Source organism: Artibeus jamaicensis, unplaced genomic scaffold (assembly GCF_021234435.1).
Source record: "Artibeus jamaicensis isolate MK-2021 breed Jamaican fruit bat unplaced genomic scaffold, CSHL_Jam_final scaffold_833, whole genome shotgun sequence".
Lineage (NCBI taxonomy): Eukaryota > Metazoa > Chordata > Mammalia > Chiroptera > Phyllostomidae > Artibeus > Artibeus jamaicensis.
This window is the reverse complement of record NW_026522056.1, coordinates 26,832,149-26,859,020: the sequence shown is the minus strand read 5'-3', so window position 1 is coordinate 26,859,020 and position 26,872 is coordinate 26,832,149. Positions and strand designations below refer to the sequence as shown.

Below are 26,872 nucleotides of genomic sequence, written 5' to 3'. Positions count from 1 at the left end.
AAAATATCCACATATCCTGAGCTTTAATTTCCATGCTATTTTATGATTCCTTTACATTTCCTTTTATGTCATTTTTTTTCACGCAAGCCTGTTTTCCTTTACTTGGTCTATGTATTTCAAAAGTTCATTTAGATCTACTTTTAAACTTTATCTTAGTCTATATCAGATTATATTACATAGCTGGTCATGTTTTTCTAATAGCCACATACTTTTAGGAAAACACACATGCCAAAATGTTACATGAAGTAACCGTCCTGGTCAAGGTCAATGTCTGAGTCTGAGAACAGTATGAGACCAATAAATGTGGTACATCTCATGTGACCAGGTAGGGAAAGCGGGTTGAAGGCCAGAGAGCATGTGGGATGAGATGCAGGAGAGGTTTGTGCTACACTCTGGGCTTTAATCCATAATTCAAACACCTGCCATTACTGAGTATAGTTAAAGGAAAGACCAGCCCCTTTACCCTAAATTCTGTAGAGAAGAAAACACAAAAACAATCTTTGAGATTCCTCCTTAGAGTCATATAGAGTCTAAAATCATCACAGATGGAGCTGTTAGAAGTAGGGAGCAATGCAGCACTGTGCACGGAAGGTACAAAGACTAGCTCATTGTCACTAGCGGTCACAAGGAGCAAGCAAACGTTCAGGTCCTTACTGAATGGTTACTGAAGTGAGCGGGGACACCAGCTTTCACAAGTAGGCTGAGAAAGCAAACAGGCTGCAGTAAAGCCATCTGCCAGGGTAAAATACAGAGGTGAGAGAGGGGATTCTAAAACCCACTCAGGAACTAAACGGGAAGTCAGCACTGCTCAGAAGCAATGCAGGCAGAGGGGCTGATGGCAATGGACGTGAACACTAGGAAAGCCCTGGGACAACGGTGAGAGTGCACGTGTCAGATACAGCGTCTCGCTGGAAATAGCTGCTACAGCAGAGAAGAGTCAAGAGCAAAGATAAAGTTTACAAAAACTGTCATTATGATGGAGGACTCGCTTATAAAGTAAGCAAGCAGCACGAAGATTTGAATACGTACAGGGGACATAAACCACATTAAAGAAGAAGAGAGTATTTGTAGTTCCACTATGAAAAAACATAGTGCAGGATATAATTTGAAGGAGGTAATATGCCTTATTCCCGGATCCTGGCAGATGTTTTAAGCACTTCACTTACTTTGTCAAAGACAGATTCTTCACAGTAACCACCGATGACTAAGAGGCGTGGGTCCCTCAGGTTAAATGACACACACTAGGGAGCGCTGGGTTTGTGACCTCCTGGTGAAATACTACGATATTTCTTCAAGGCTAACATCCTGTGCTTGAAAGATCGTTAAATTAGGACCCGGGTTCAAGGTCAGTTTTGATCTTTTCCTTCTTCTGTGACTTTGGACAGCTCATCTAAACCCTTTTACATCAGCTGCTTCATCTACAAAACTCATGTACTGATTATGCTCTCGGAAGGATAAGTTTAAGAATGGATTACCAAGTACTTAATACTGTTTCAGAGTCTCTGTTTTCCTTCAAATTCTGATGTTTCTGGCAAACCCTGAAGCCAGCAACATCACTGCTGAGCTCCACGGCAGACAATGTTATATACTGAGCTCCAACAGTACATAAGACAGACGATCTTACATGCTATTTAACGGGCATGCTGAGTAAATCCATTCCTGGTGAAAAACCGAGCTGACCAGTGGCGTCTAAGTTTCACTGGGCTCCTTGGGGGATGTACACAGTGTAGGCAGCTTCAGCTTCGGGTGAGTGACGGCCGTGACCAGCACTGCAAATCGCAGAGGAGCTCAGGGTGAAGAGCACACCTAGCAATTCGGAAGCAGCAACAGGACTGTGAACATTATGCACAGTTTAGCGTCATGCCCCAGCGGGCACTCAACACTATAATCCATGGCGATAATGACAATGATAAACAGGACCAGACCCTGCAATCAGTGTCTAGAGCCATCAGCAAAAAGCCGTGCACTTGGGAGGGCAGGCTGCGCGTGGGCAGCCTTGCTGGAGTCCCTTTCCACGCCCCGGGCTACAGGGCCATGACTGGAGATGTGTAGGACTTGGAGAAGACAGGAAATGGCCTGGTTTGTGACCCAGATAAAATGCTGATGAGCTGTCACGAAACGATTTTTGATTTCTGCTCTGAAACCTTATTTACATTCTTTTGTTGTTGTTGCTCAAGGCTCTATCTTAGGGATACAGGATTCTCTCAGGAGGAAAAAAAAATGTTTTCTGAAAGTTATTTGTACCAGAAAGCTATCAACTTCGGAATGCAGCTTGGAAGTGATTTTAACTATAAGAAGTCAGTCTCTATTTTTGAGTTAGGTATTGATCAGGAGAGAGAAAAAAGCTAAATGAATAAATAAATGGAACCAAAAGAACCAAGGGATGTTTCTCTCTGCTTTCTAGTTTGTCCACGGTAGGCATGTGGCAGAAACTGATGTCACCGGCCACTCTCTCATCCCCCTTCCTCTCTGCCCCCAGGGCTCCAATTTTGGGGCAGATGACCCTCAACGTTCCCGCTTCTTGTGTCAACATCATCACTTCCCCAAATGGCTTTGCAGCTCTGTGACCCACTTCTCGCCAGCGTGACAAAAGTCACCTTTACCTTTATTTAACACGATGCTTTCCAAAGCTCATTTCTCTTGTAATACTTTTTTCAAATATCAGCCTAAGGAACAGACTTTGGGAAGTGCTAACCTAAAGAAGGAAGTCAAATTTAAAAATAATTGAGAGGGAGAAGATCTGCGGATTTCAGGAAGGAGTCAAGATGACTCTACCGGATCTTCAGTAAATAATGTCTTATTGTCTCCTTGGGCAAGGGAAGCAAACAAACAAACAAAAACCCAAACAAATGAGATTATATCAAGCTAGAAAGGTTTTGCACAGCAAAGAAACCATCAAAAGAAAACAAAAACAGAAAGACAACCTACTGAAAGGGAGAACATTCACCAATGATATATCTGATAAGAGATTAATATCCAAAATTTATGAAGAACTCATGTAACTCTACAATAAGTGGGCAGAGGACCTGAATAGTCAGTTCTCCAAAGAGACATATCGATGGTCAACAGACACATGAAAAGATGCTCAGTGTCACTAGTCACCCGAGATGCACATTAAAACCACAATGAGATACCACCTTGCACCTGTCTGAATGGCTATTACTGATAAATCCACAAACAACTGTTGGTGAGGATGTGAAGAAAAGGGAACCATTGTGCACTGTTGGTGGGAGTGCAGATTGGTGCAGCCACTATGAAATATAGTATGGAGGTTCCTCAAAAAATTAAAAATGACCCTCAATCCTACCTCTTGGTATGTATCCAAAAAAACCCAAAACATTAATTCAAAAGAATGCATGCACCCCTACGTTCACAGCAGCGTTATTTACAATTGCCAAGCTATGGAAGCAACCCAAGTGCCAATCAGAAGATAAGTGGATAAAAAAGTGGTACTAAATATATAAAACTGAATATTACTCAGCCATAAAAAAGAATAGAATCTTACCATCTGTGACAGCATGGATGGCCCAAGAGGGGTATGGTGCTAAGTGGAATAGGTAAAACTGAGAAAGACAAAGCCCATATAATTTCAATTATATGTGGAGTCTAAAGAACAAAATAAACAAAATAGAAACAGACTCATAGATCTAGAGAACAGACTGACAGTTGGCCAAACAGAGGGGGCTTGTGGACTGGCTGCGTGAAAAAGGTAAAGGTATCAAGGAATACTAATTAGTAGTTTCAAAATAGCTAAGAAGATATAGACCACAGTATAGAGAATATAGTCAATAATATTATAACTGTGCCTGGTACCAGGTGGGTACTGAAAATCTAAGGAGACACTTAGTAAAGTATATGATTGTCCAACCACTATGCTGTACACAAATACTAGGAATGTAAATTATAATTAAAGGTAAAATTGTAAATAGAAACTAAATAATGTCTTAACTACTAGATACTAGTAAGAAAGATCCTGAATCAGACAATAGGCATTTGTTTACTTAAACTTTACTCTAAAAAATTAAAGATTCAGCAAAAAGTATTTATTTGATATCATTTAACTCTAGGTAATTAAATAAAACTTAAAGTTTCAACAGGAAATAGTTATTTCATAGCATTTCATTCTAGGTAGTTAACTATCCCTTCTTACTTTCAGGGTTTAGAAAATCTGTGGTTAAAAATCTGAATTTTAGAGGAAACACACAACAGCGACCAGTAATTTGGTGCATGTGTTCAGTCGTCCTCTGTGAAATTGTGATACTGCTCTAAAAGTAGGAAAAGTGAACAGAAAAAATGGTAGCTTTGTGAGGACTGAAGCTGCTCCTTATAACCACATGTATGTACATATCACGATATATTCATATGTCTAGATGTTTGATAGATAATTGCATATTCATACAAATACCTATATATATATATATATATATATATATATATTTGATTTGTTCTCACTGTCAAGAGATATTTTTAAATGGAGATGAAAAGAATACTATATTATGAGCAATTCAAATTGAAATCTTAAGTAGAAATGTCAAGAAGTTGAAGATCCCTAGGTAATGAATTAATCATCGGGAGAGAGGACTGATATTTTCAGGCTAAAAAAGGGCCAAAGGAATTCACCACGTCTTTAACTCCATGCTCTTAATTCCATTACGTAAAATAACTTAAGGCTACACTTTTCAAACCTCTTTAATTCATGGTCATAGACACCCAAATCCACAGAGTTGGAAGGAACCTGAGAAATCACTTTGTCCTCATCCTCTGATTTTATTATGGATCATGAACCTGAGATCCCAAAATACAGGTACTTTGTCCTGTGCTGCGAATTTATCCACAGGTAAGCTACATCAAAACCAGTTTTCCTGATTTTTAAACCAGGTCTCGATGTCCCCAGAGAGACATGAGTCAGTGGATGGTCTGCCGCCCTGACTCCCCGACTCGCTGAGCCATAATGTACTTGACTGCACGTATAGCATCGTGTGGGTCCCTCTGTGTCATTTCAGTGGGACCCGAGAACAAGGGAACAGACACAAACATGATGGTGCTCAGGCTGCCTGCTGTTTGTGAGTAATGAAGTCATTTGTCTCTGATTCAAGAGGCGCATGTCATCTGCCAGAATCTACAAAACAGTAGGACCAGTAGCAGACTGTCTAATCCTCTGGGCACTGGGGTAAAATCAGCTCCAAAGCCGGATACAGTCCTCAGAGAGAAAATGGGCACTGTTACTTCTTCTTCTATTTTAAGTAAAAATGTCTGAAGCATTTGCATTATTCCTTTGGTAAATGTTTGAGAGAATTCACCAGTAATGCTACTTGAGATTCAAATTTTACTTGTGGGAAGATATTAATAAATTCAACTTCATTAGTATGGAACTACTCAGATTTTCTGTCACATCAATTGTGGTAACTTGTGCTTTTCAAGGAATTTGTACATTTCATGTTAATTGTCATACATATTGGCGTAAAGTTGTTCATAATATTCCTTAATTATCCCTTTAATATCCATGCAATGTAATTAAAAAGATAACAAATTCTCATTTTATTCCTGAGAGTGATGTTCTTGGTTTTCTTTTTAATTTCAATCTAGCTATAGTTTGACCAATTTCATCAATCCTTTTAAGGATTTCAACAAAACCAAAAGCTTTGGTTTTCTTGATTTTTCTTCATTGTGTGCTTTATATTTCTTGACTTCTGCTTATATTTATTAACTTTTTCTTTTATATACTTGGCTTTAAATTCCCTGTCTTTTCCTAGTTTCTTAAGGTATAAGTTTAGAAGAATCTTAAGTCTTTCCTTTCCTAATTTAAGAATTTTCCTTTAAGTACTGATGTAGCAACATACCAAAATTTTTCATAGGCTATACTTTCATTACAGTTTTACCCAATTAAGTTTTTTTTCTATGTGATTTTTTTTCTTTGACCTCAATGATATGCAAAAAGACATTTTAAAATTTTCAAGTGTTTGGTTTTGTCTACAAACATTATTGACTTTTAACAAGTCTGTTATTATCAGTTATACTTTAAAATATTAAGCCACCAAAAAAATATATTAAGTATGTTTCATGTACCAACATGTGGCTTATCTTGGGAATTTTACTCTATGCACTTGGTAAACGCACTGGGCAAGGATGTTAAACTCTCCATGGGATTTGGCTATTTCTTCTGCGTGTTCTATGCATATTGGCCCGGGGCTCTTTTGTATCAACACAGTTTACCCTTTAGGTTTCAACTCCCAGGGCCACCCTATGAAAAGTGATGTCGGATTTTCTTTTGACTTTGTACCCAACATTGCCCATCTCACACACACCACCTTTCTGCATGCGGGAATGATGGGGTGGAGTGGTCTCCGTTGCTGTTCTGGAGCAACAAGGACTCAGGTGTCATTATTCCCAGAGAACATCACCTCTATTTTGAAAAAACCTGCTTCTACTGAAGCAGAAGGACAGGCCAGCGTGGTGCTGCGGGTAACAGTCGGAACAACTGCCATGGCACTGCCAAGTCAGGGCAACTCTGGGACACACCTCCTGGAAGCCCCAGGCAGTGCAGCCTGCTGCTTGCTGAGCAGATGCCCATGCTATGCTCTGATTCTAAAAGAACCCTCACTTAATTTTTACAGGCAAGAAATTAAAAAAATGGCAACAACAAAATGACCATTAATCATACTCTATTATATGCTGATCATATAACACAGCAGGGCCAACGGGATGAGCTGAACCCTACCAGGAACTCCTATGCAGTCTTGCTTTTCTGACACGGGTGCCAGCCCTAACTCCTCGCTGCTGTCTTACTCTTCCAGCCTGGAGTGCGGAAGAGAGGGGAGGGCTTGCGAGTGCTCTCTTGTCACCATGAGGATGAAGGAACAAAAAGACCAAATAAGTCCAGGAGGTTGAAGACATCATGAGGCCCACTTTGCCTACCCATGTCTAGACTTAATGATTGAAAAAAGAAACCCCTATTTGGTGAAGCCCCCATAACTGTGATTCTGTCTATGCAGCTGAACACAGCCCCTAACTAATACTAAAGAGAAACTTCTAAGAATTCCATTCTGTACCCAAGGTCAAGGTCAAACTTCTGCTTGAGAGTTATACTTCCCCATTTTCTACTCTTCTAGAATGGTTCCTATGAAGAAAACACTTTAAAACTGTTATCACGCCAAGAACTCAGTGCGGACTTCCCCCCTTATACATCATTTTGGTAGTCAGAAGTCCTCCGAGTAGTGTCTTCTCTCTTTGAAATAGCTCTACTCTTACTAACATGAAACAGTTAGCTGACCCTCTACTGAGGAAGACTATTGACTTCGGTAAAACCATTCAACTTCCTATACCATTTGAAAGACATTACAAGGTGAAACTTGTGCAAAAATTATTGTCATACCTGGAAACTCTGCCGATGAGTTTCTGGAACTGCCTTGGCCTTTTCCATCTGAGTCAAAGCCCCACTCACCCCCTTTCTTTTGGGGAGTTCTGTCCCCAACGTACAGTGCTAATCCCTTGTGAGTTAGCATGCAACTCAGAAGCAAGTTCCAACATACACACGCTGAAGAATTAAAACCATTTACAATCAGGCGGCCACATAAATGCTTAGTGAAGCTAACATCCACATCTGAAGCAGACTAATAACTGCGGTGGGTACTCGGGACACAGTCCTGGATGCCCTCATGGAGCTAACACGTGAACAGAATGCAGCGTTTCTCAGCTTCATCAGTCCAACTCAGGATATGTTGTAAAGGGGAGTCCTTATCCCTGAAAGACTATAGGACAGATACATGTCAATGCAAATGAGTGTCTGAGTGTCTACACACACACACTCAGACACACACACACACCCCTCAGCAGTTTCCAATTGCTTCACAAATAAAACCACTGCCACAAAAAGCCCTCAGGTCTCAGTATTCAGCAAGTAAGCCAGAAGTCCAGAATTTTCAAAGTTTAATAACTCTGGGTCTGATAAACCTTTCAAGTCCAAGAGATTAATAACAGAAAGTAGAGCCTATTATGGCTTAATCATTAGTCCAAACTGGGTCCGAGCCAGTAATAATTAGATCAGAAATGCCAAAGATTCCTTCTTCAGGCCTAACAGATAAACTCTGAACCTTGTCTGCATAAATGGACAATTACCAAAATATTGTTCTTGTTTTTATTCGTGAGTTTCAAGACATCTACAAATTATATGACTAAGATTTTTCTGTTGACTTCATCAGCTGATTAAAATTATGGGCTAAAAGTCTGGGCAGGAAGCAAATTTCTATTTTGCTGCTGAAACAAACCCTTCTGTTCTGTTAGTCAATTCATTTTAGTATATTATAATTATTCTGTTCTCATTAAGACATCAAATACAATAGACTGGACTCATTCAATTACCTCCTAGATTTCCACTGGTCCATTATACAGAGTTGGATACAGGTACAGCTGCCCAGTTCTCTCTCAGGTACTTAGAAGTGATTGAGAAGGCCAGACCATGCCCAGCTGTCTAAAACAAGCTCACTATATTAATACCTGACCTTTAGTTAATGATGTAACCTGCTTCTCTATGGTCTGTCAAGCTCAGGATTGAGTGTTTTTGCTTAAACTTTGCACAGCTTTGATTGCTTCATGCTAGCAAGGTCCATCTGTTGCTGTCATTCCACAGCCATCGATTCCAGTGTGACCTTACTTCAGATCACGCCAGGACACAGCCGGCCGAGCCTGGCGTGTCCACAAAGTAGATAACATGGCACAATGACATAATTCATGCATTTTTGTTTTAATCTCCAGGCCTGTTCGCAGGCTTGCAGACCTGTCCTATGAGCTCTTTGCCTCTTTTGTAGTGGCCAGAGGGAACTGGCTGAGCCTCTGTTCCTGTCACCTGTCACCTCTCACTCTGTCCTCCATTTCCACTTCTCTAATTGCCTTACTGTCCCCCAAAACAAGCACACAGGCTGTTAACGTTTCAAGAATTTTCCAGTTACTCATTCTGTGACACCAGCCATCATTAAAAATAACGAGTCTGGCTGTGGCTGGGTGGCTCTGTTGCTGGGGGTGTCGGCCCGTACGCCAGCATGTTTTGGATTCTAGCCTCGATCAGGGCGCATCCCTAGGTTGTGGGTTCGCTCCCCAGGTGGGGCTCGTATGGGAGGCAGCCAATCGATGTTCCTCACACCATTGTTTCTTAAAACCAATAAACATACCCTCAGGTGAGGCTATGCTGAAAAAGAAATGATAAAAATAATGAGTCTGCAAGTTTGGTTTGAAATGAGATCCTGGCTGGAAGCTAGGATAAAATTTCTGCTCTCGGCTTTTATTTCTTAAAGGGAGCTCCTCACTAACCTGCCCCCCACACCCTGACCCAGCCAACGCAGGTAAGAGTCGCCCCTTTGCACTGAGCGGGAATTCTGCATTTCTGAAGGAGGATTACCTTGCTCTCTCCTCTTGCTGGAATGAAGGCGGCCCCCACTGGTGAGCTACTGCTTATAAAAATTGCCTTCTGAGACCAGATTCCTTTTTCTTTTCAATTTGCCCAATAAAGCATATGTTATGTTGCCATATTTAAATTCTTTCCCTTCGTAATCTGGTAGGAATTGTGAGGGAAACTGTCTTCAAAATGGCTGGCAACCAAAATGACAAAGTCACCCGAGATAAATAGAGAAAAACACGCATGTTCTTAATTCTTTCCCAAACTGCCAAATACTGCACAGTTCGAAATCCTGCCATGAACCTTTAGAGCCTGCTTATCTTATGATGAATTGTGGAAAAAATTTAATAACTCAAACAGCTTCCTCCAGAAAATGCCATCATCAAGGCATTTGGTGTCTTTCTGCCTCTTCCTCGCTAACCAAGCACCTCAGAGTTTGTCAAAATAGGGTCTTTCAGAGGGTGATAAGTGAACCTTCAAAAAGAAGATAACTTTATCTTATAAAAACTTTTCCAGGAAAAAAAAACAGAATGTACAAGTCATTTTATGAACTTAATATCGTGATGTTAAAGTTGGGTCAGGACAATATAAAAAAGGGGATATAAATAGTTTTGGTCCATTTCTCACAGGTGAGAAAATACTAAGTAAGATACTAACCAAATAAATTCAAAATCTGTTAAGAGTAATACTGCATGAATTGGTAGGGATTACCCCAGGAATGCTACAATGGTTCACTGATCAAAGCTCCATCAGTGTAATTCTTCCTGATAGTGGGCTAAAAAAAGATTAAATTATTATGACTACAGTCCCTGGCTGGGGTAGCTCAGTGCATTGAGCACGGCCTATGAACCATAGGATCATGGTTCGATTCCCAGCCAGGGCACATGCCTTAGTTGCAGGCCAGCTCCCAGCAGGGGGTGCATGAGAGGCAACCATACATTGATATTTCTTTCCTTCCCTTCCCCTCTAAAGATAAATGAATAAAATCTTTTTTAAAACATTAAAATTTTTTATAAATTATTATGACTAGGTGAGAAAAAGCATTTAATAAATTTTACACTTATTTAATGATGACACAAATGAAAACAGGGAGCAAATGTCTTTAAGTTGATAAAAAGTATTTACCTAAAGGACTCAGCTAGATAGTACTCATGGAAGAAGTTTGAACTCAAGGGGCAAGGATATCTTGTACCACACTACTATTTATTGTAGTACCGAAGGCCCCAGACAACACAATAAGCAAAGGAAAATAATTAGCAATGATGACATTTGGAAGAAATAAAACTGTACTTATTTGCAAATGATAAGATTACCTACATAGAAAACACAAGAGAATGAACAAATTAGTGTAAATTAGTGTATTTAATAAAAGTGTTATGTGAAATTGCCAGATACAGATAAACTTTAAGGATTAATGGCATTTTTCAACACTACTAGTCTCAAAATCTTGGTTCCTCTGAAAACTGATAAATAAAAATTAAAACGCATATAATCCTTACTGTTAAAAAGCAAGCCAACTTACTTTAGGAGCCTAGTATGACCCCGATAATTATTTATAAACCACAATTACGAACATCAGGTACAATTTAGCACAAGATGGCCCGGGTCCAAATCTTGGTTCCCTTAATACCGGCCAGACCTTAGGCAAGTCGCGTAGCCAACCACACCCTGCCTCATGTCTCCTACCTGGAAAATGAGGATGAGGATAGTGATGATAATTACTACTTACAATACTGTGAGGTTTAAGTGAAGTAATACTTGGAAAGCACTTGAATAGCCCCTAGCACAAACTTGGTGTCTCAAAACATTAGCAGCTATCCTTATTATTGTAGAACACCTGTAATACAGCAGGTGTTATCGAACTAAGAGGTGAGGAAGCACATGTAGAGGTGCTGATAGTGTCTTCTTGTCCCCAGCTGGGTATACATGTTTCACACTGGAGTCCAGCACCGTACTAAGGAAAAAACAACTACCAATGTCACGGAAGGTCATATGCTACTGAAAACTTCAGCCCAAACTAACAGTTAATAAATAAGTTAACGGAAAAAAGGTAGAAAGTTTTTTTTGACATTGAGATAATCTTGGATGGAGGGGGGAGTATAAATCATGTTGAATATGGGTAAATTTTAACAAACAAGAGTGAAACTCTCAGGATAGAAAAAGGTAGCTGATGAATGACAGGTTAGGAAAGGAAACCACCTTATACTAGGGCTTATTTTCCGGAATACAACAAGAACTCATACAAGTCACTAGGTTGTCCATTTCCAGAGAACAGGGTTATTTTTTCCCTGTGACTGCTATCGTATCTGCAGTCCTTCCGTAAGTGCCTGGGAACAGTAACACCTTGCCGGCTGTTCTGCCGTAAGCTTTGCCTCCCGTCTATCCCATCCTTGAGACAGACACATGAAGCCCCTATTGCTGTTGTGACAAATTACCACACATTTAGTGGGTTGGAACTTACTCTCTAACTGTTCTGCAGGGCAAAGTTTGGCTCACTGGTCTGCAGTCAAGGCGTCCAGGGAGGCTGTTTCCTGGCCTCTTCCAGCTCCTGAACCGCTCACAGCCCTTGGCCTGTGGCTCCCTCCATCCTCACCAGCATCAGCGTGGCTTCGTCAAATATGCTTCATGACTCTGCTTCGGTTTTCTGTCTCTGCCCCTCCTGCCGACCCTTATCAGGACCCCTGAGACTCCACTGGGGCCCCGCAGACAACCCAGGATGATGTCCTCCTCTCGTCATCCCTCACTCGGTCACCCCTGTGACACCATGGTCACCCCCTGTTAGGTAACATGCTCACAAAGTCCAGAGACTAAAGCGTGACCATATTTGGGGGCCATCGTTCAGCCCACCTCACCTAGATTTCTCAGTCTCAGGGCTGTGGACACTTTTTCCAGGGCAGTTCTTCCGTGTGGTGGCGTGTCCTGTGCCTTGTGAGATGTGGGTAGCATGGCTGCCCTCCGCGCATTCGATACCAGCAGCACCCCCTCCCCCAGCTGTCACCAAATGTTACCAGAAGGTTGAAAACCTCTGCTTCACACCACTTGCAAATCATTGAATAAAGCAAACCACGCCCCTCTCCTGCACAGAATTATTTGTGTCCGCCATTATTCTCAACATAATATCCCTACTTAGCATATCACCCTCGGTTTCTCGTGACCTTCTGTCATTCCCTTCGGCCCTCACTTCCTACCTGGCCCCTGGTTCTCCAGATATTCTTACAGTTCCCCAGAATAGAAAGCTCTCTCACAACTCCTTGCTTTGCGAATATTTTTCTCCCGCCTAAAAATTCCCCCCTATTGTTCATGCGTGAACCTTTAGTTCTTTCTTCTCAAACTTCAGCCGAGATGTCTGGGAACCCAGGTCACCTCCCCGGGTCTACTCAGAGTGCACTGTGTTACCTCTGCCAGGGTCCTGGTGCGCCTTGCCTCTCTTCTGTGAGTTAGTTCATCTCCTTCATCTGCACTCTTCCTGCCACACATCCGCTGCTCACAGTTTTGTGCATGAATGAGCCATGGTGGATTTCATGCCTTGACTTGAAGGAGACGGATGGAAAATGTTGCTCCAAGATATTAACCAAAAATAACTTGCTTTTCTCCCTCCGAACAGAAAAATCAATGGATTCTTCTATCCTCTTTCATGGAGAGAAGGCCTCAGAATTCAGATCTTTTGTAAATGTCTAATAACTATTTAATTATTATTGCCTCCCAAATTAAGTTCATGCTCGCCTACTCCCTTTACTTACTTAACATGCTTAAATTAAAAAATGAATTAGAATACTCCCTTCCACAAAGCATTTGGCAGAACGCAGCTGGAGTGACGGCCTTGCCATCCTACTTTACGGCTCTCTGAAAAGCCTGGGATGTCAGAGGAGTTGTGTGTCACCCAGGAGGCCGAGGCTGATGCTTCCATGTAGACTCCAACTTCCCAGGCAGGAAACTGTCACCTGGCTCTTCCAGCCTCTACCCTGGACCGGATTCCACTGCATCCCAGAGTGTCAACATTTGGTACAGGTTCCAAACAATAAAAGTGTCCAAACAGAATCTGTTGCTGTGCATTTTATTGTTCTTCTGGTAGTGTTAAAAGTTTCTCTTAATGGGTAGAAACTGAAGACTCTTTAGGAAATACCACCAAAAACACCTGCAAGTGACGTTCACTAATGGCTGCTTGCTCTACGCAGAGCTCAGATTAAGAGGATGTTGACAGATGATGTACGTTACCTGCCTACTTGTTAAATATAGTCAGGTAATTTATGCAAAACACAGAAATTAAAGAACTTACTCCATGTTACGTTTTTATCCTTCGAGCTAAAAATCTGTCTACAGACCTTGTAAGGGGAAGAGTAAAAACAAAGTTTCATTATCCAAAATGTCAGAACTTTACGCCAAAGGGAGGTTTTTGGATTGTCTTGAATTCCCGTATAAGGCTGACCAAAATTTCTTAAGTTGTTCCTAAAAATATCTGGGGCAGGGCCAGTGTAACACTGACGTTGCTGAAACTATTTGGCGAAGACTAGACCAGAGCGTGTTTGAACAAATCCCAACTCTGTGACCCTTGAGCAAGGGACCTGACCTCTCTCTGCCCCAGGTCCTTCCTTTGCACAATGAAGATAAAAATGGGGCTAACATCAGAGGTTGTTTCGAGTATCAGAAGAGTTCGTATTTCAAAACCTTTTGAACTCTGCCTGGCACAAGGAAGCACTGAATAAATATCTGGTATTATTCTTAGTGAAAACAGAGCAACTGTAAACTAAGGACTCTTCCAAGTGTCATGAACTCAGTGATGTGTGAGGAACTCTACCCACCTACCAGGAGGAACTGTGGTCCATCTATTTCTCAATGAAGAAGGAACAGATAACAGGTCCCAACGGAGAGGGGCTGCCTAGCCTGACTGCAGCTCTGGGTTTCAGTTTGGGGAAATGAGTGTCATGAATTCGGGCTTGGGGTCCTGACCCCTGCTCGAAAGTTTCACTGGCTGCCGATACTCCCGGGAAAACAGAATCCCCTCTTCCTTATCCTGTGTTCTCCACACTGCGGTCCCAAGGAATCTTTCTGGTGTCTTCCAGCCCTGCCGCCCTGCCTGACACTTCCCCTTTAACCCTCATATCTCAAGGGCAGCACATGTTCTCCTCTGCTCCTCTTGCTCAAAATGTCCTTAATTGACCTTTCTCCTTGCCTAGGACCCCCACTTCTGAAAGGATCCACTCAGTTCCCCTCTCTTTGAGCTTCTCCATTCATAAGAACAGTATTAATGATATGAGAAAGGTATCCGGAGACAGAAAGCTCCAATTTTTTAAATCTTAATAATCATAATTCAACACATATTTGTGGAATATTGTGCGCAGTCTCCTTGCTACTATGGGAAGCATAAAGATGAACAGGATATTCACCCTTCTCCTTTTTTTGTCTTTTTATGGAATGTACACTGGCTAATAAAATTATGCTTCCGGTGCTGAATTCCACAGCACATCGTCTGTCCACTGTACCGTGTGTTCACCACCCCAAGTCAAGTCTCCGTCCATCACCATTTATCCCCCTTCACCCTCTTTCACCTTCCCCGCTCCCTACCCCACAATCACCACGTTGTTGCTCATGACCAAAAGCTTTTTTTCTTTTTGCTCAATCCTTCCATTCCCTCCTCACCCAGCCCCCCAATATCCTACCCCACCCAGGTTCTGACAGCTGTCACCCTGCTCTCTATCACTCTTCTGCCTTCAAGGAATGAGAGTCTAGTCTAGCACAAGACCAGTATGTACCAAGTAACTAGAACATGAGGCCGGTTTGGTAAAATCAATGGGACAGCCGACTTCAGAAGATCAGAGATTCATTCTAACTGTATCTGGAATGTTTCCTAGAGGCTACACATTCAATTAGGACTTAAACACTGGGAGAATTTCAGTAAGCTGGAAGGGAGAGGGGCTTTAAAAGGGGTGGACATTTTTGTTTCTTGGCATAATAAGCCTAGTTAAAAAGCACCCAGAGTTCTCACCATGGCAGGATTGCTTGCAAGGATGAGACAACTCTTTTCACAGACACTGCAGAGGCACAATGCATGTGATTCTGCTTAGTTGAATGTAAGAAGGATAACAAAGAGAAGTACCAAAGACTCAGAGGCCAGTCCCATATAAACAACACCCAGCTTGGCCTAGCGGACACGTCAGTGGAGCCCCTTAATGTCTTCAGTCCTACTCCCCAGCCCTTCCTCAGCTCTGTAAGGAGTGCCAAACCTAATTCTCCGCAAAGACCACGTTTGCTCCAAATGTGCACCACCACACAGCTCCTACAGAGACATGGGAGGTCCGTGGTGAATCAGATCCATGAAGAGCGTGGGGGCTTTAAAACATGTTCACAAAGTATTTGACCCCCTCCCCTCCAGGGGTAAAGGTTCATTCCCCACCCCCTCCCTACCCACTCCTGGGCTGTACTGGACGACTGGGTTCTACAAATAGCAGCAGTGAAGGTGGGGGTATGTCGCTTCAGAGAGAAGGCAATAAAAATAAACGCCAGCTTTCTCCTTGCGTCTCTCTTGAATTCTACACTGTCAGGGGAGTCGGCAGCCCACCATGGCAACCGCTGAGGAGCCCCATAGACTCAGGGCTGTCCAACCCGAAGCCAGGGGCGCACGCAGCCCAGGTTGGCTGTGACTGAGGCCCAACACAACACCAAAAATTTACTTAAAACTTTTTTTTGTTCATCAGTTTTCCTTAGTGGTTGTGTATTTAACGAGTGACCCAAGGCAACTGTTCTTCTTTCAGTGTGGCCCAGGGAAGCCAAAAGGTATAGTGTAGATGAGAGACTCTTAGATGAGAAAGCAAGGCCTCCTGCCAAAGGCTATAGAGGTGAGCACCTTACAGGTGGATCTTGTAGCTACAATCAAGCCTTTAGATGGCTGCAGTCTGGTCAACACCTTGATTGCCACTGCCCAAGCAACTCTGAGCCAGAACCACCTAGCCAGGCCACCGCCAAGTTCCTGCCCTGCAGACGCTTAGAAATAACGAAGGAGATCAACCATCAGGTAGCAAACTGTAATGAAAAAGGAGAAGTGAACGAGGAGGGCTTTTTTTTTTTTAAATTAAAGCACAGATATTATGACTAAATTTCAGTTGTAGGGAGGATTGTGTCTGGATTAGTTAGTAACTTGACCTTGAAGAGTCAATAACAATTAAACAAGGGAATCAAATACAGAGAATACTGAACCTGATCTAATTAACTTTTTAACCACTAACATCTTGCCACAAAGAGGGAGATTAAATGCTTTTCCAATTTTTGAATTCAAGTCTTTAGTAGATTCTAATTCAAGCCTCTAGTATATGGGGCCTTTGGGCTTCAGGACAGCACTGTGATGTGCTCATTAAATCAGTTATGAATTGGTATCCTGTTTTAATGTGCTATTATATCAGTGTTGCAAAAGGAATAGATTTTTCATTATTTGCGAAGTTGTATGGAGCCACTAACTTTGTATTTATATGTAGGCATCTTTGTGAAAATCTGAAAAGCTATGCATTGCCCTCAAAGTATACAGAGCCCTGCCTTTTACAAAGCAAATTCAAACAGCATCACCTTGGAAAACCCCGTAACAGGATGTTTGTGTGGATAAGGGCAGGGCTCATTCCGGTGTGTAAAAATGAAGGGGTTTTTAATACAGACACGAAAATAGTTTTGTTATATAGAGACACATTTTCTAAGACGTTAAACTTACAGGGAAAAAATAAAAGCTGTGTGTCCTAAAAACCCTACTCTGAGCCCCTCTCCTCCTTCCCGGGTCCTAACAGGGCACGAAAACACCTGAAGTATGCCAGCCTGAACAACCTTGGATTGCAGGACAGAACAAGAGGACGTGGTCACAAAATGTGCATATACCGAGTAGCTCAAGGACAAGTGCAGAGCCTCAGAGCAAAGAAAATAAAGTTCACAATACTGGGGCTTAGTTCCCTCAGTTGGGCTCCACTCACCTGGCCTTTGTGTTTCAACCACAATCCCAGTCCGGAGCCTGGGGTCGGGGGGTGGGGTGGGGTGGGAAATGAGAAACCGCACTTGCGCAGTAGAGGCCCGCCCGCACTGGCGGGGTGGGTGGGGACCTTGGTGGAACCTGGGGCGGGGCCTGGACTGGGCGGGGCCTAGGGAGGTAACTGGGCCGGGCCTCTGGGAATTGCTGGATAAGACTGGGCGGGCTCTGGGCGTGGCCTGGATGCGGCTGGGCGGGGAGTTGGGCGTGGCCTGGTGCGCGGGCGATTTGAACTTCCTCTCCATGAAATCATTACCAGTGCGCACTGGTTATATTGCGCCCCAGCTTTTCCCCTAGACTCCTGAAACTAGGGGCCCCAGTGCCGGATCGGGAAATGGTGGAAGGACCAGGTTGTACTCTGAATGGAGAGAAAATTCGGGCGCGAGTGCGCCCGGGGCAGGTGGTGACGGACGTGCGGGGGAGCGCCTTGCAGAGCCTGGGGAGCCCGGGCTTGCCTCACTCTGTCTCAGGGGCCGCGGTGTCTTCGCAGGTGAGCTGGTCCTGTAACTTGCTATGGGAAAAATGGAATAAAGACCCCTTCAGGTTTCCAGGGTCCAAAGTCGCCCTGGTCCTGGTTCCCTGGACCCCGCCTTTTCCAAAGTTTATCTTGGCGTTATGGGAGGGACTAGTACATGCTAGTGTACTTGGGTAGTGGCTCACTGTCCAGGGCTAAGGCTGCCAGATATGCCCAGGCAGAGGCCACTCCTTGTCGCCTTGCTTAACTTCTTCAAAACCCAGCAAAAGATGGCTTTCCTGTGGCTGTAGCTGCATTTTCTGCCTTTACCAGGATCAGATCTCTGCAAACTCTGACTTTTTTTCATCATGTTTTCAGCATGAGATTCTTAGCTTCTCACTTGCCTAACGTGCCGCAATTGATAAGTGTATAACAACTAGTTTATAATTCTAAAACAGCACAGAAAATTTTGCACTAACCTTCCTACGCAACTTAATGTCATCTAATGAAGGGGCAGTGAAACCCAGTTGCGGTTCCCTTAAGCGAATTTATTTCTTTTTGAAGGAAATTGTAGCACGGGTGCCCTGCCACTCTGGCGCTCACTGCACTGGCTGTGATGTTTGTGTGGCGAGTTTAGCACTTTTACTGAAAAATTCTGACGAAGCCATCACACTTCAAAAGCCCCGGAGGTGTGTAGACGACTGCATCACTTCATGGATGCTGAAAGAGTAAAGGAGCTGAGACTTCAGCCTCCTGCAAAGCTGCTGCATAGCGTTGGGTCCTGCAAGGAAGAGGTGCCATGTGAAATGGCCTGTACAGGAAAAGCGTATGAAGTTGCATATGCTTACAACTTAAAAGAAATGAGGTCCTAAGTCTGAGATTTCAGAAAAATAATAAGTGTTTCATCTGCTAGTTGCCATTGCATTTTTATTTATTTTGACTTAATATGTCAATAAGTAGCTGCACTGAGTTCCTTTTTTAAAGTTTTTATTTATTTTTAGAGGGAGAAGAAGGGAGGGAGAAAGAGGGAGAGAAACATCAGTGTGTGCTTGCTTCTCACACACCTGCTTCTGGGGACCTGGCCTGCAACCCAGGCACGTGCCTTGACTGGGAACAGAGCCGGCAAACCTTTGGTTCCTAGGCTGGTACTCAACCACATCAGCTAGGGTGCTGGCTTCTTATCATAATGCTTCTCAAAATCTTTTCAGGATGTCACACAGATGGATCATGTGCGATCTCTTAAGAATATTAAAATATTATAAAAATGACTCGTTCAACAAAATTTTGAATATAAAGGTGCCAGGGGGCCAGAAATGAGCTCTTCCCATTGTGGAGTCTGTATTTAGGTTGGGAAGATGCACAGACACACACTAAATGGGAACATAAACGTAACCCGGTAAGTTCTCTGAAGGACAGAGACATGGCTCTGTAAGGGGTTATATAGTACGGTCAGGGAGGCTTTGCTGGAGAGTAACAAGCCCAGGTGAGGTGTGACAGGTGATGGCAGATATGCCGCACCTGGGTGGGAGACCGTTCGAGCAGAATGATGGCAAAGGTGGAGGGCTTCTAACACCGTTTGTGAGCCACTGAACCAAAACCAGTGCAGGTGGGAAAGAGAGAAGGCGATGGAAGGAAAGTGATTTGAAATAAGACAGGATTGGGATTGACAGGTTGGAGGCAGACTGCAGAGATCTCTGTAAACCTGGTTAGGGACTTTGTATTTTTCTTAGGAGTGGTAGCAGTCTTTGAAGTGTGTTAAGATCCATTTACACTTTGAAGAGATCCCTCTACCTGGAAAAGAAAAATAGAAGACCAGAAGAAAGCTTGCACAGATACTGCTCCCCGAGGTAGGAGAGGACTGCCGGGGCCTTTGGCCGGGAGTGCTGGGGGTAGAGGTGGAGAGAGGGGGACAGGATTGCTGTTTCAGAGGTAAAGACTGTAAGGCTGCAGTGGATAGACCCTGAATGCATTTATGGACCCTCTTTACATCACCCATCACCCAGCAGGGATGTATTTTGTGCCAGGAGTTGTGCTACTTTCTGAGGCTACAAAGACAAGATAAAGTTTCTGCGGTGAGACTCCAACTTAACGCGTTAAATAGATATCACCTCACGGTGTTTCAGCCACCGCAACATGAACGTTTTTAGTTTGTTGTGATTGTCTCTAGTGGCCAGGCATGAAGTGCTTTTGAAGAGCTCTTGTATTTTCTTTGGTTGATGGGACATAATAACCATGTGATAAAGGATTGACCGGATTCTGCAGACGAGGAAAGTGAAGCTCTCCGTGAATTTCAATAAGGTGCCCAAGATCACATGACTAGGAAGGGGTTAACCAGGGTTTGATCTCCCTCCCTTCACACTGAAAAGCCTCCACTCCTAACTGTAGCTTCTCTCAGTTGTAAAGGACACAGTAGGACAGAGGCTAACCCAAGGGCAGGAACACCACGTTGCTCAGTGATCATTTATTAACTAGAGAAAAGAGACCTTGGGTCTCGGGCTGTGTCTGCCACCATTTGTAGTTTTCTTCCATTTAGTCAATTCTCTTACCTATTGTGCTAACTCTCTTCTGATAGCTTGCACTCCTGTGTTCAAATTGCACAAGAGAGTTCATGCAGCCTAGTAATGTAACAAGTGCTTCATCAATGGTCAGGCAATTATTAGCATCACTTGGAAACAATTCTAAACAAGCTATATCCCTTAAATAAAAAGCCCAGCACTTAAAGCTGTTGTGTTTCATACCTTGACATAAAGAGATAAACACTGGAATAGTGTGTCAGAACCATAGACTTATTTTATACCAAGTTATATGGGAACTGAATCTGAAAATCCTATGGAATTAATAATCTCTTTGTGGTTATTGGGAAAGTCCTGAATAATTCGCCATGGCTTCGATTTCTGGGCCTTTGGTTTGAAGAAATAATACTGTTTGTAAACATGGCGGGTCTTTTGTGTTTTTGAGGGTGGTCGGTTTCATAGCGAATTTCATCCAAATGAGGTGCATTGGTGCTGGGGTCTGTCAGGATCCTCAAGTAACAGCGATCCTGTGTTTCCTAGGTGTTTGTATTCAAGAGTTAAAGCTGCTGAAATAATTCTGCTGGTTTGTAATCCTCAGTTTTTACAAGATAGCATTTGAAAGTCAGTTTATAACTGCATGCTGTATACCCTTCACGTGGCAGTAAACATCACAATAGAAAGAAGAGTTAAAAAAAATTAGTGAGGCATTCAGAATCAATTATTTGAAGTTCAGAAAATCATTGTACCAAAAAAACCCCAACAAACTACAATTACAGTCTCTTTGCTGTGTTGTCTTGATTCCAGTTTGAAGTTCACAGAGCACACGCTTTAATGCGTGTCTCCTGGGAGCAACTGCTCATCCTTGAGAAAAAGAAAGCCCAGCCGTAGAGGGTCCCAGCCTGCGCCGGTCGTGTGTACAGGACACGGTTTCTCTGAGTTTGATCCACAGTTTTGTCAGCATAAAACTGTGCTATTGTGTAAGCACACTGCATCAAACTCTGCTGGAGCTCGCGATCCTTATGGCAAGAAGTGGTATTGGAATATAAAGGAACAGGTCTGGTCAGTAAGCTGTGCAGAGTCAGTCCTCCCACTTTATTATGGGTGGATGCAATATTCCAGGGAAATCGTGTGTAATCTGCATATGTGTTCAATCTGACTGCACACGGCAGGATGTAGAGCAGCGTTTATTTATTTATAAGCACTTGTTTCGTTTGAATCATGATCCTCTGGCCGTTGTCACTCCTTAAGATTTGATACCTATATTGAATATGCTAGTTACTCATATTTCTCTTTACATGTCCTTTGTAGTGTCATGAGCAGAGTAGGCATTTAATAAACATTTGAGTGGATGGAGAAGAGCAAAGGTTTGAATTGTGCAGAATGATTGAGGAGTTAGACATAAATTCTGTTTGGAATCTGTCGTTATGAGTGTGTATTTTATTATGTGAGTTATACGGAAATTCCTACCACAAGAAAATAAGGAAGCCATATAGTGTAAGTTTTCCTCCTTCCTCCCCCTTCTTTGTAGTGGAGAGAAATTGCAGCTCGTGTTAATTGCCATTATGTAAAGGGACGGGCTAATCCATAGACATTCATTCTCTAGCTAAAAGAAACTTACATATTCCTTTAAATCCAAAGGGGTTTGAACATTTTATAGAACATGCATTATATACTTCCTACCTTCTTAAAAGGCTACTGATCATGGTTTCCCCTTAATGACTCAGGATCATTATCATCAGCATTTGGCATTATGGAGAATCCTGGGTAACCATTAGAGAGAACCAGAGGTAACCAGCCGCAGGGGACTCTTCCAGACCAAGAAACCAAGGGACATGATTTCCCATAGCCATTGCAGCTTTGATCCAAGGCGGACACATTTGTATGATGGAGAGAAAGAACACATAATCACCTTGGTTCTGAATCCCAACCCCTTCATTACTTCCTTATCTGGAGACGTTTATCCTCCTGTCTTTGCTTATTTGCTCCAGAGGACATCTGAAACTCTTAGTTTAGTGCCTAGTAAAGGACAGTCCTGGTTGGTGTTACCTTTCTCCCAGTTTAGGGCTTTCTCACCCGAGGGTCTGAGGATTGCCCTGTTGCCTCAGGAGGGGTTGGTAATCCTTCGTGCCCTCGAATTAAGTACATTTAGCCTCTGGGTAAGTGCTTAAAGGTTCTGCTCTTACAGAATTGTAGACTGTGTTTTGCCGAATGGACCTAAATACATCTATCTTCAATTTAGACTCTTTGATAGTTTACTTTGGTAGATAAGGCACCTCTGATTAAGAAAAGTGTTGTATTAGGAATTTTTTTTAAATGTAGAAAAGAAGGAGAAGAAACGATGAAAGTAAATCTGGCATTTTTTGCCCCTGTGGAGAAACTACGAAACTGTACCAGAGTTAAAACATTTATCTACAGAAAAGCCTTACTCTGTTCGGAGGAATCCATCCTCCCTTTCACCTGGGACAGGCAGGATAGATGGTTATCCACACAGTAAGCTGTGGGCTGTCTCTGAAGATCTCTGTGTTGTTTTGACAATTTTGTATTATTAAGCCACTTGAAAATGGGAAGGTGAACCCCTCTCAATCATACTTAAAATCGTAGCTAAGGAGACTTTTGTCTGTATTTCAGGGAGGAAAAGGATGTGATGTTCAAATAATATAGTAATAGGATTATAAGGGTCAACATGAGAAAGTCAAGTACATATTGGGCTACTGTGTATAGTTATAGCAAAGACAACAGGCTTGTGGAAAAGAGTTTTTGAATGTGGGGCAGCTGAAGGTTATACAAAGAGGTGATTCCACAGTAGGACCAGTTGTACATCTTAGGTTTAATGTAAAAGCCTTGGCAAGTTCCTACACAACCGCTCTCAAAATAAGTAGAACAAACGAGCCCAGGATAGCAGAATTTTCCCCACCGTTGAAATTATACAGGTGCTCCGGAGGGTCAGTCACACAATGAGGATTTTATTTTGCCCCAAATCTGTTATCCAGAGTTGGTGATTTTAGAGATGATGGTGTACTAGGAATCAGATGACTTGAGTCAAGTGTCAGCCTGACAGACAACTGAAAAAAGGATATTTGTGTATCATTTTCCTCGACACCAAAATGAAGTGTCAGAATAGATGTCTTATTAAAGCAATCATTTAAATGCTAAGTAAACATTCAAATAAAAAAAAAAAAACCAGGGCATGCTAGGACTGGTTGCTGAAAAATACATCAGTCCCTTCCTCCTAAGGCCCTGATAAAGTTCTTTTTACTTTATGGGAAATTCTGGAAAAAATATGGTATTCTACTTCTTCCTTTTGTTAGTCACTAGCATTTGGTCCTCTTATATTTAAACCGAACTCCAATGCAGATAATTAGAAAACGAGAGACTGGAGTGTTAATAATTTCAAAGCAGATAAAACAGATGGTAGAAGTCTCTGCCAAGAAATCTCAGGATAGTAAAGGAAGATGGGGCTGGTGGAAGGGGAGAGCGCAGGCTTGTGTTCTAAAGCCACACTCAGATTTGGGAGGGAAAGGCAGAGGGGTCTGATTACTCCCCAAAATGTTCAGCTGCTGAACCCTGGCCCCCAGACATTGAGCGGGGCTGTCAGGGGTTTTAGCATCGTGACCGTCCCCAGGGAGTTTATGGACAAACACTGGAGAGACAATATGGTAAAAGCCCTATGAAGGTGCTTATGGCAAACCCTACACTCCGAAGAAAGCCTGAGGATCGTTCTGCTTCCCAGGTGGGGACATTGTAGTACCAAGAAAATGACAGACTCTGTGTGTGAGCAAGGAAGAGGTCACGCTAACATTTCATTTTAATTCCCAAACACCTCATCAAGTATTAAACAGCTCATGCAAGCCAAGGTCACACAGCATCTGTAGCTGGAACCGTTTCTGCTGCGCCAAAGGGACTGAGAACGACAGACCTGCAGGCTCCCGGAGCCTGTGTCTCTGCCTGTGACGCCTCCTCCGCTCACCCTTCTGCCGGCACCTGTGTCGAAGGTAACGGTCACCTTCATCGGGCCGTAAATGTCTCTTCGTGGTATTTGTGGAGCCTTTTATTGCATGGCTGTTTCAACCTTTCTTGTTTTGGTGGCGCAGTGGACGTTAGTTTTAATTATGGAGAAGAGGGCAGGACATGGGCGAAGGAAGTAAGACGTTACAACTCGAAGGCTTTGGTTTCCAGTTCCCTTTGAGGCTGTGTCAGCCAGGATGGCCGTTGCATTTTTCACTGACAGCTGTGTGAAGAGGCAAAATGGTCTCATGCATCTTAAGTATACGGCCCTTTGTGTTTCTGGATTCATCCTGCTGTGCGCAACAGAATTTATTTACAAGGTCACACACTGTACTTTTGTTAATACTCGGCCTAGTAACCATCAAGTTTTGGAGGCCTGGCCTCTGGGGCTTTCTTTTCCTAAGTAGCCCAACTTCCCATGGGTAGACCCCCTCGACTTTCTGAAATCTCTGGCTGTTGACAGTAATTTGTAAAACCTGTAGATGGATGCTTCAAGGCAACTTTGATGCCTTGAGGAAGTAATCCTAGATCTAAAACCTCTTTTTTTTTTTTAACCTCACCCTCAGCACTGGTTATAGGGGATATTTCCGCTGTCTCAGCAAACATCCAACCAGAGTTCCCACTGTAGGTTCTCCACGACCCTCAGGCAGGACCACGTGGGCTCGTTTAGCGCATAGAAGCTCCACGGGGAAAATCCAGGCTAGGAATTAGGATAAGCTAGGTTTGAATTTCTGCCTAATAAACATTATTAGGAGCTCAGAACATTGAACCACTCGGACAAGAAAAGGTAGAGGTTTTCATTAAGAACTCATTTTCTTGTTGTTTACCAGGTCTTTACTCTTTCTTTTCATTGTTCTCTTCTGAAATGTATGTCATGTATTGATTTAAGGGTGAGTGGTACACAGGATTTTGATAGGAATTGTACTCACATATATTGTGTAGCCAGTTACAATAAAATCCGGTGATGTGTAACTGCTGAGGTACAGCTGGGTGTTTGGATAACAGGGCGGCAGCTTGAAGTGGTCCAGTTCGGTCATTGAACAGTTGGCCGAAGTCCTTACAGAGTGGGAAATGTCCCCCCAGAATGAGCTGGGTTTCAGAACACCCAGCATGAAATACAAAGCAGGGAAAATGAGGATGCCGGTGAGCACAGGGTTATGTGGGCGAATACAAATAGGGTGCCCCCTTCAGTGAGATGAGCGCTGTGAACTGACGGGGGTTTTACTGATGGAAGTGACTGAGGACACCTGACGTGGCCCTGCGTGGTGAAAGTTCGTGACATTTTTTTCCTAGATGTCTCTAGCATGGAACCAACCAGTGGCACCGTTTGTGTGAGGCCATCGGCCCCTATCTGACAATGATGAGTCTGGAGATGGGATGTTAGAACCTGGGAAAATGAGTAGCAGTATATGTTACATAAAACCTCAGATAAGCTAGGGTCATAAGGTCACCCTTCTCTTAGTTGATGACCTTCGTTTGTACTTGACTGAGAAAATTTAATCAACCACAAGAAAATTTGCAAAACCACACCTACCTACCTACCATCCTCTCTTCCCATGTAATCTCCCTTCCTCCCTGTCAGGGGTGACCCACCTTTTGGCATCTCTGGGACCCACTGGAAGAAGAAGAGTTGTCTTGGGCCACACGTTAAATGCATTGCGACATGTAATCACAAATATAATCTCATAATATTTTAAGTAAATTGATGATTTTGTGTCGGGCCGCATTCATAGCCGTCCTGGGCTGCATGTGGAACTGTTCCCACTCCCATCAAGACCAACAGAGCCCATGTGCCCTGGAACCTTCTCTTCCTGCCTCGTAAAGCCACCGCTGTCTTCTCTGCTGCGTGATTCATGGTTTCCTCTCGACTGAATCTTTCCCGTCAACGTAGAAACACATCCCATCTTAAACAAACAGAAGCCCTCTCCACTCTACTCCCCCAGCTGTTGCCCCATTTCTCTGTGGTCCTTTACAGCATCTCATGTTCACCCTGCCTCCCAAACTCTAGTCTCCAAAGGGGCTTTTTGTCTCCTATCTTTTCCCCATGACTCTTGTCACTAATCACCTTTTCATCCCTAAATCTAGCAGTTGGGTCTCAGCCTTCCTCTTACTCATGCATTTGTAGTACTTGTCGCATCTCTTCCTTGAAACATGTTTCTCCTGGCCCCTAGAGCACCACTCTTCCTTGGATTTGCTCCTGCCCTGCTGGCTGCCTCTGTCTCTAACTCCTTTCCTGGTTCCTCCTGCTCTTCTCCCCAACATCACAGTATTGTGTCCGAGTAACTCTTGCTGATCTCATCCACTTTTAAAAATGTTTGGGAGCTATTGGCATGATGCTCACCGGACAAGTTTGTATCTCCATCCTAGACCTCGCTCCTGAAGTCCAGGTGCATGTTCAGCTGTCTGCTCAACCTTTCCACTTACGTGTCTCCAGACACCTCAACCTTGACTCATCTAAAACCAAACCCCGATCTTCACCTCCCACCCTGTCCTACCTGAATCTTCTTCACCCC

General features: G+C 43.1%; 2 protein-coding genes across 3 annotated transcripts in view; one reads left to right on the top strand and one right to left on the bottom strand.

Annotated features, from left to right (window-relative positions):
• The window catches only part of VEGFC (vascular endothelial growth factor C), a 353,484-nt gene extending 336,076 nt beyond the window's left edge, over positions 1 to 17,408 (bottom strand). The window contains exon 1 of the mRNA XM_053659877.1: positions 17,335 to 17,408. The gene's annotated coding sequence lies outside the window, so the exon portion shown is untranslated. The remainder of the gene's footprint in view (positions 1 to 17,334) is intronic.
• Positions 17,409 to 17,661: 253 nt separating this feature from the next.
• NEIL3 (nei like DNA glycosylase 3) overlaps positions 17,662 to 26,872 on the top strand; it is a 37,076-nt gene continuing 27,865 nt past the window's right edge. For both annotated transcript variants that reach the window (XM_053660007.1, XM_037146532.2), the window contains exon 1: positions 17,662 to 17,877. In XM_053660007.1, coding sequence (XP_053515982.1) covers positions 17,722 to 17,877 — 156 coding nt within the window. In that variant the 5' untranslated portion in view covers positions 17,662 to 17,721. The remainder of the gene's footprint in view (positions 17,878 to 26,872) is intronic.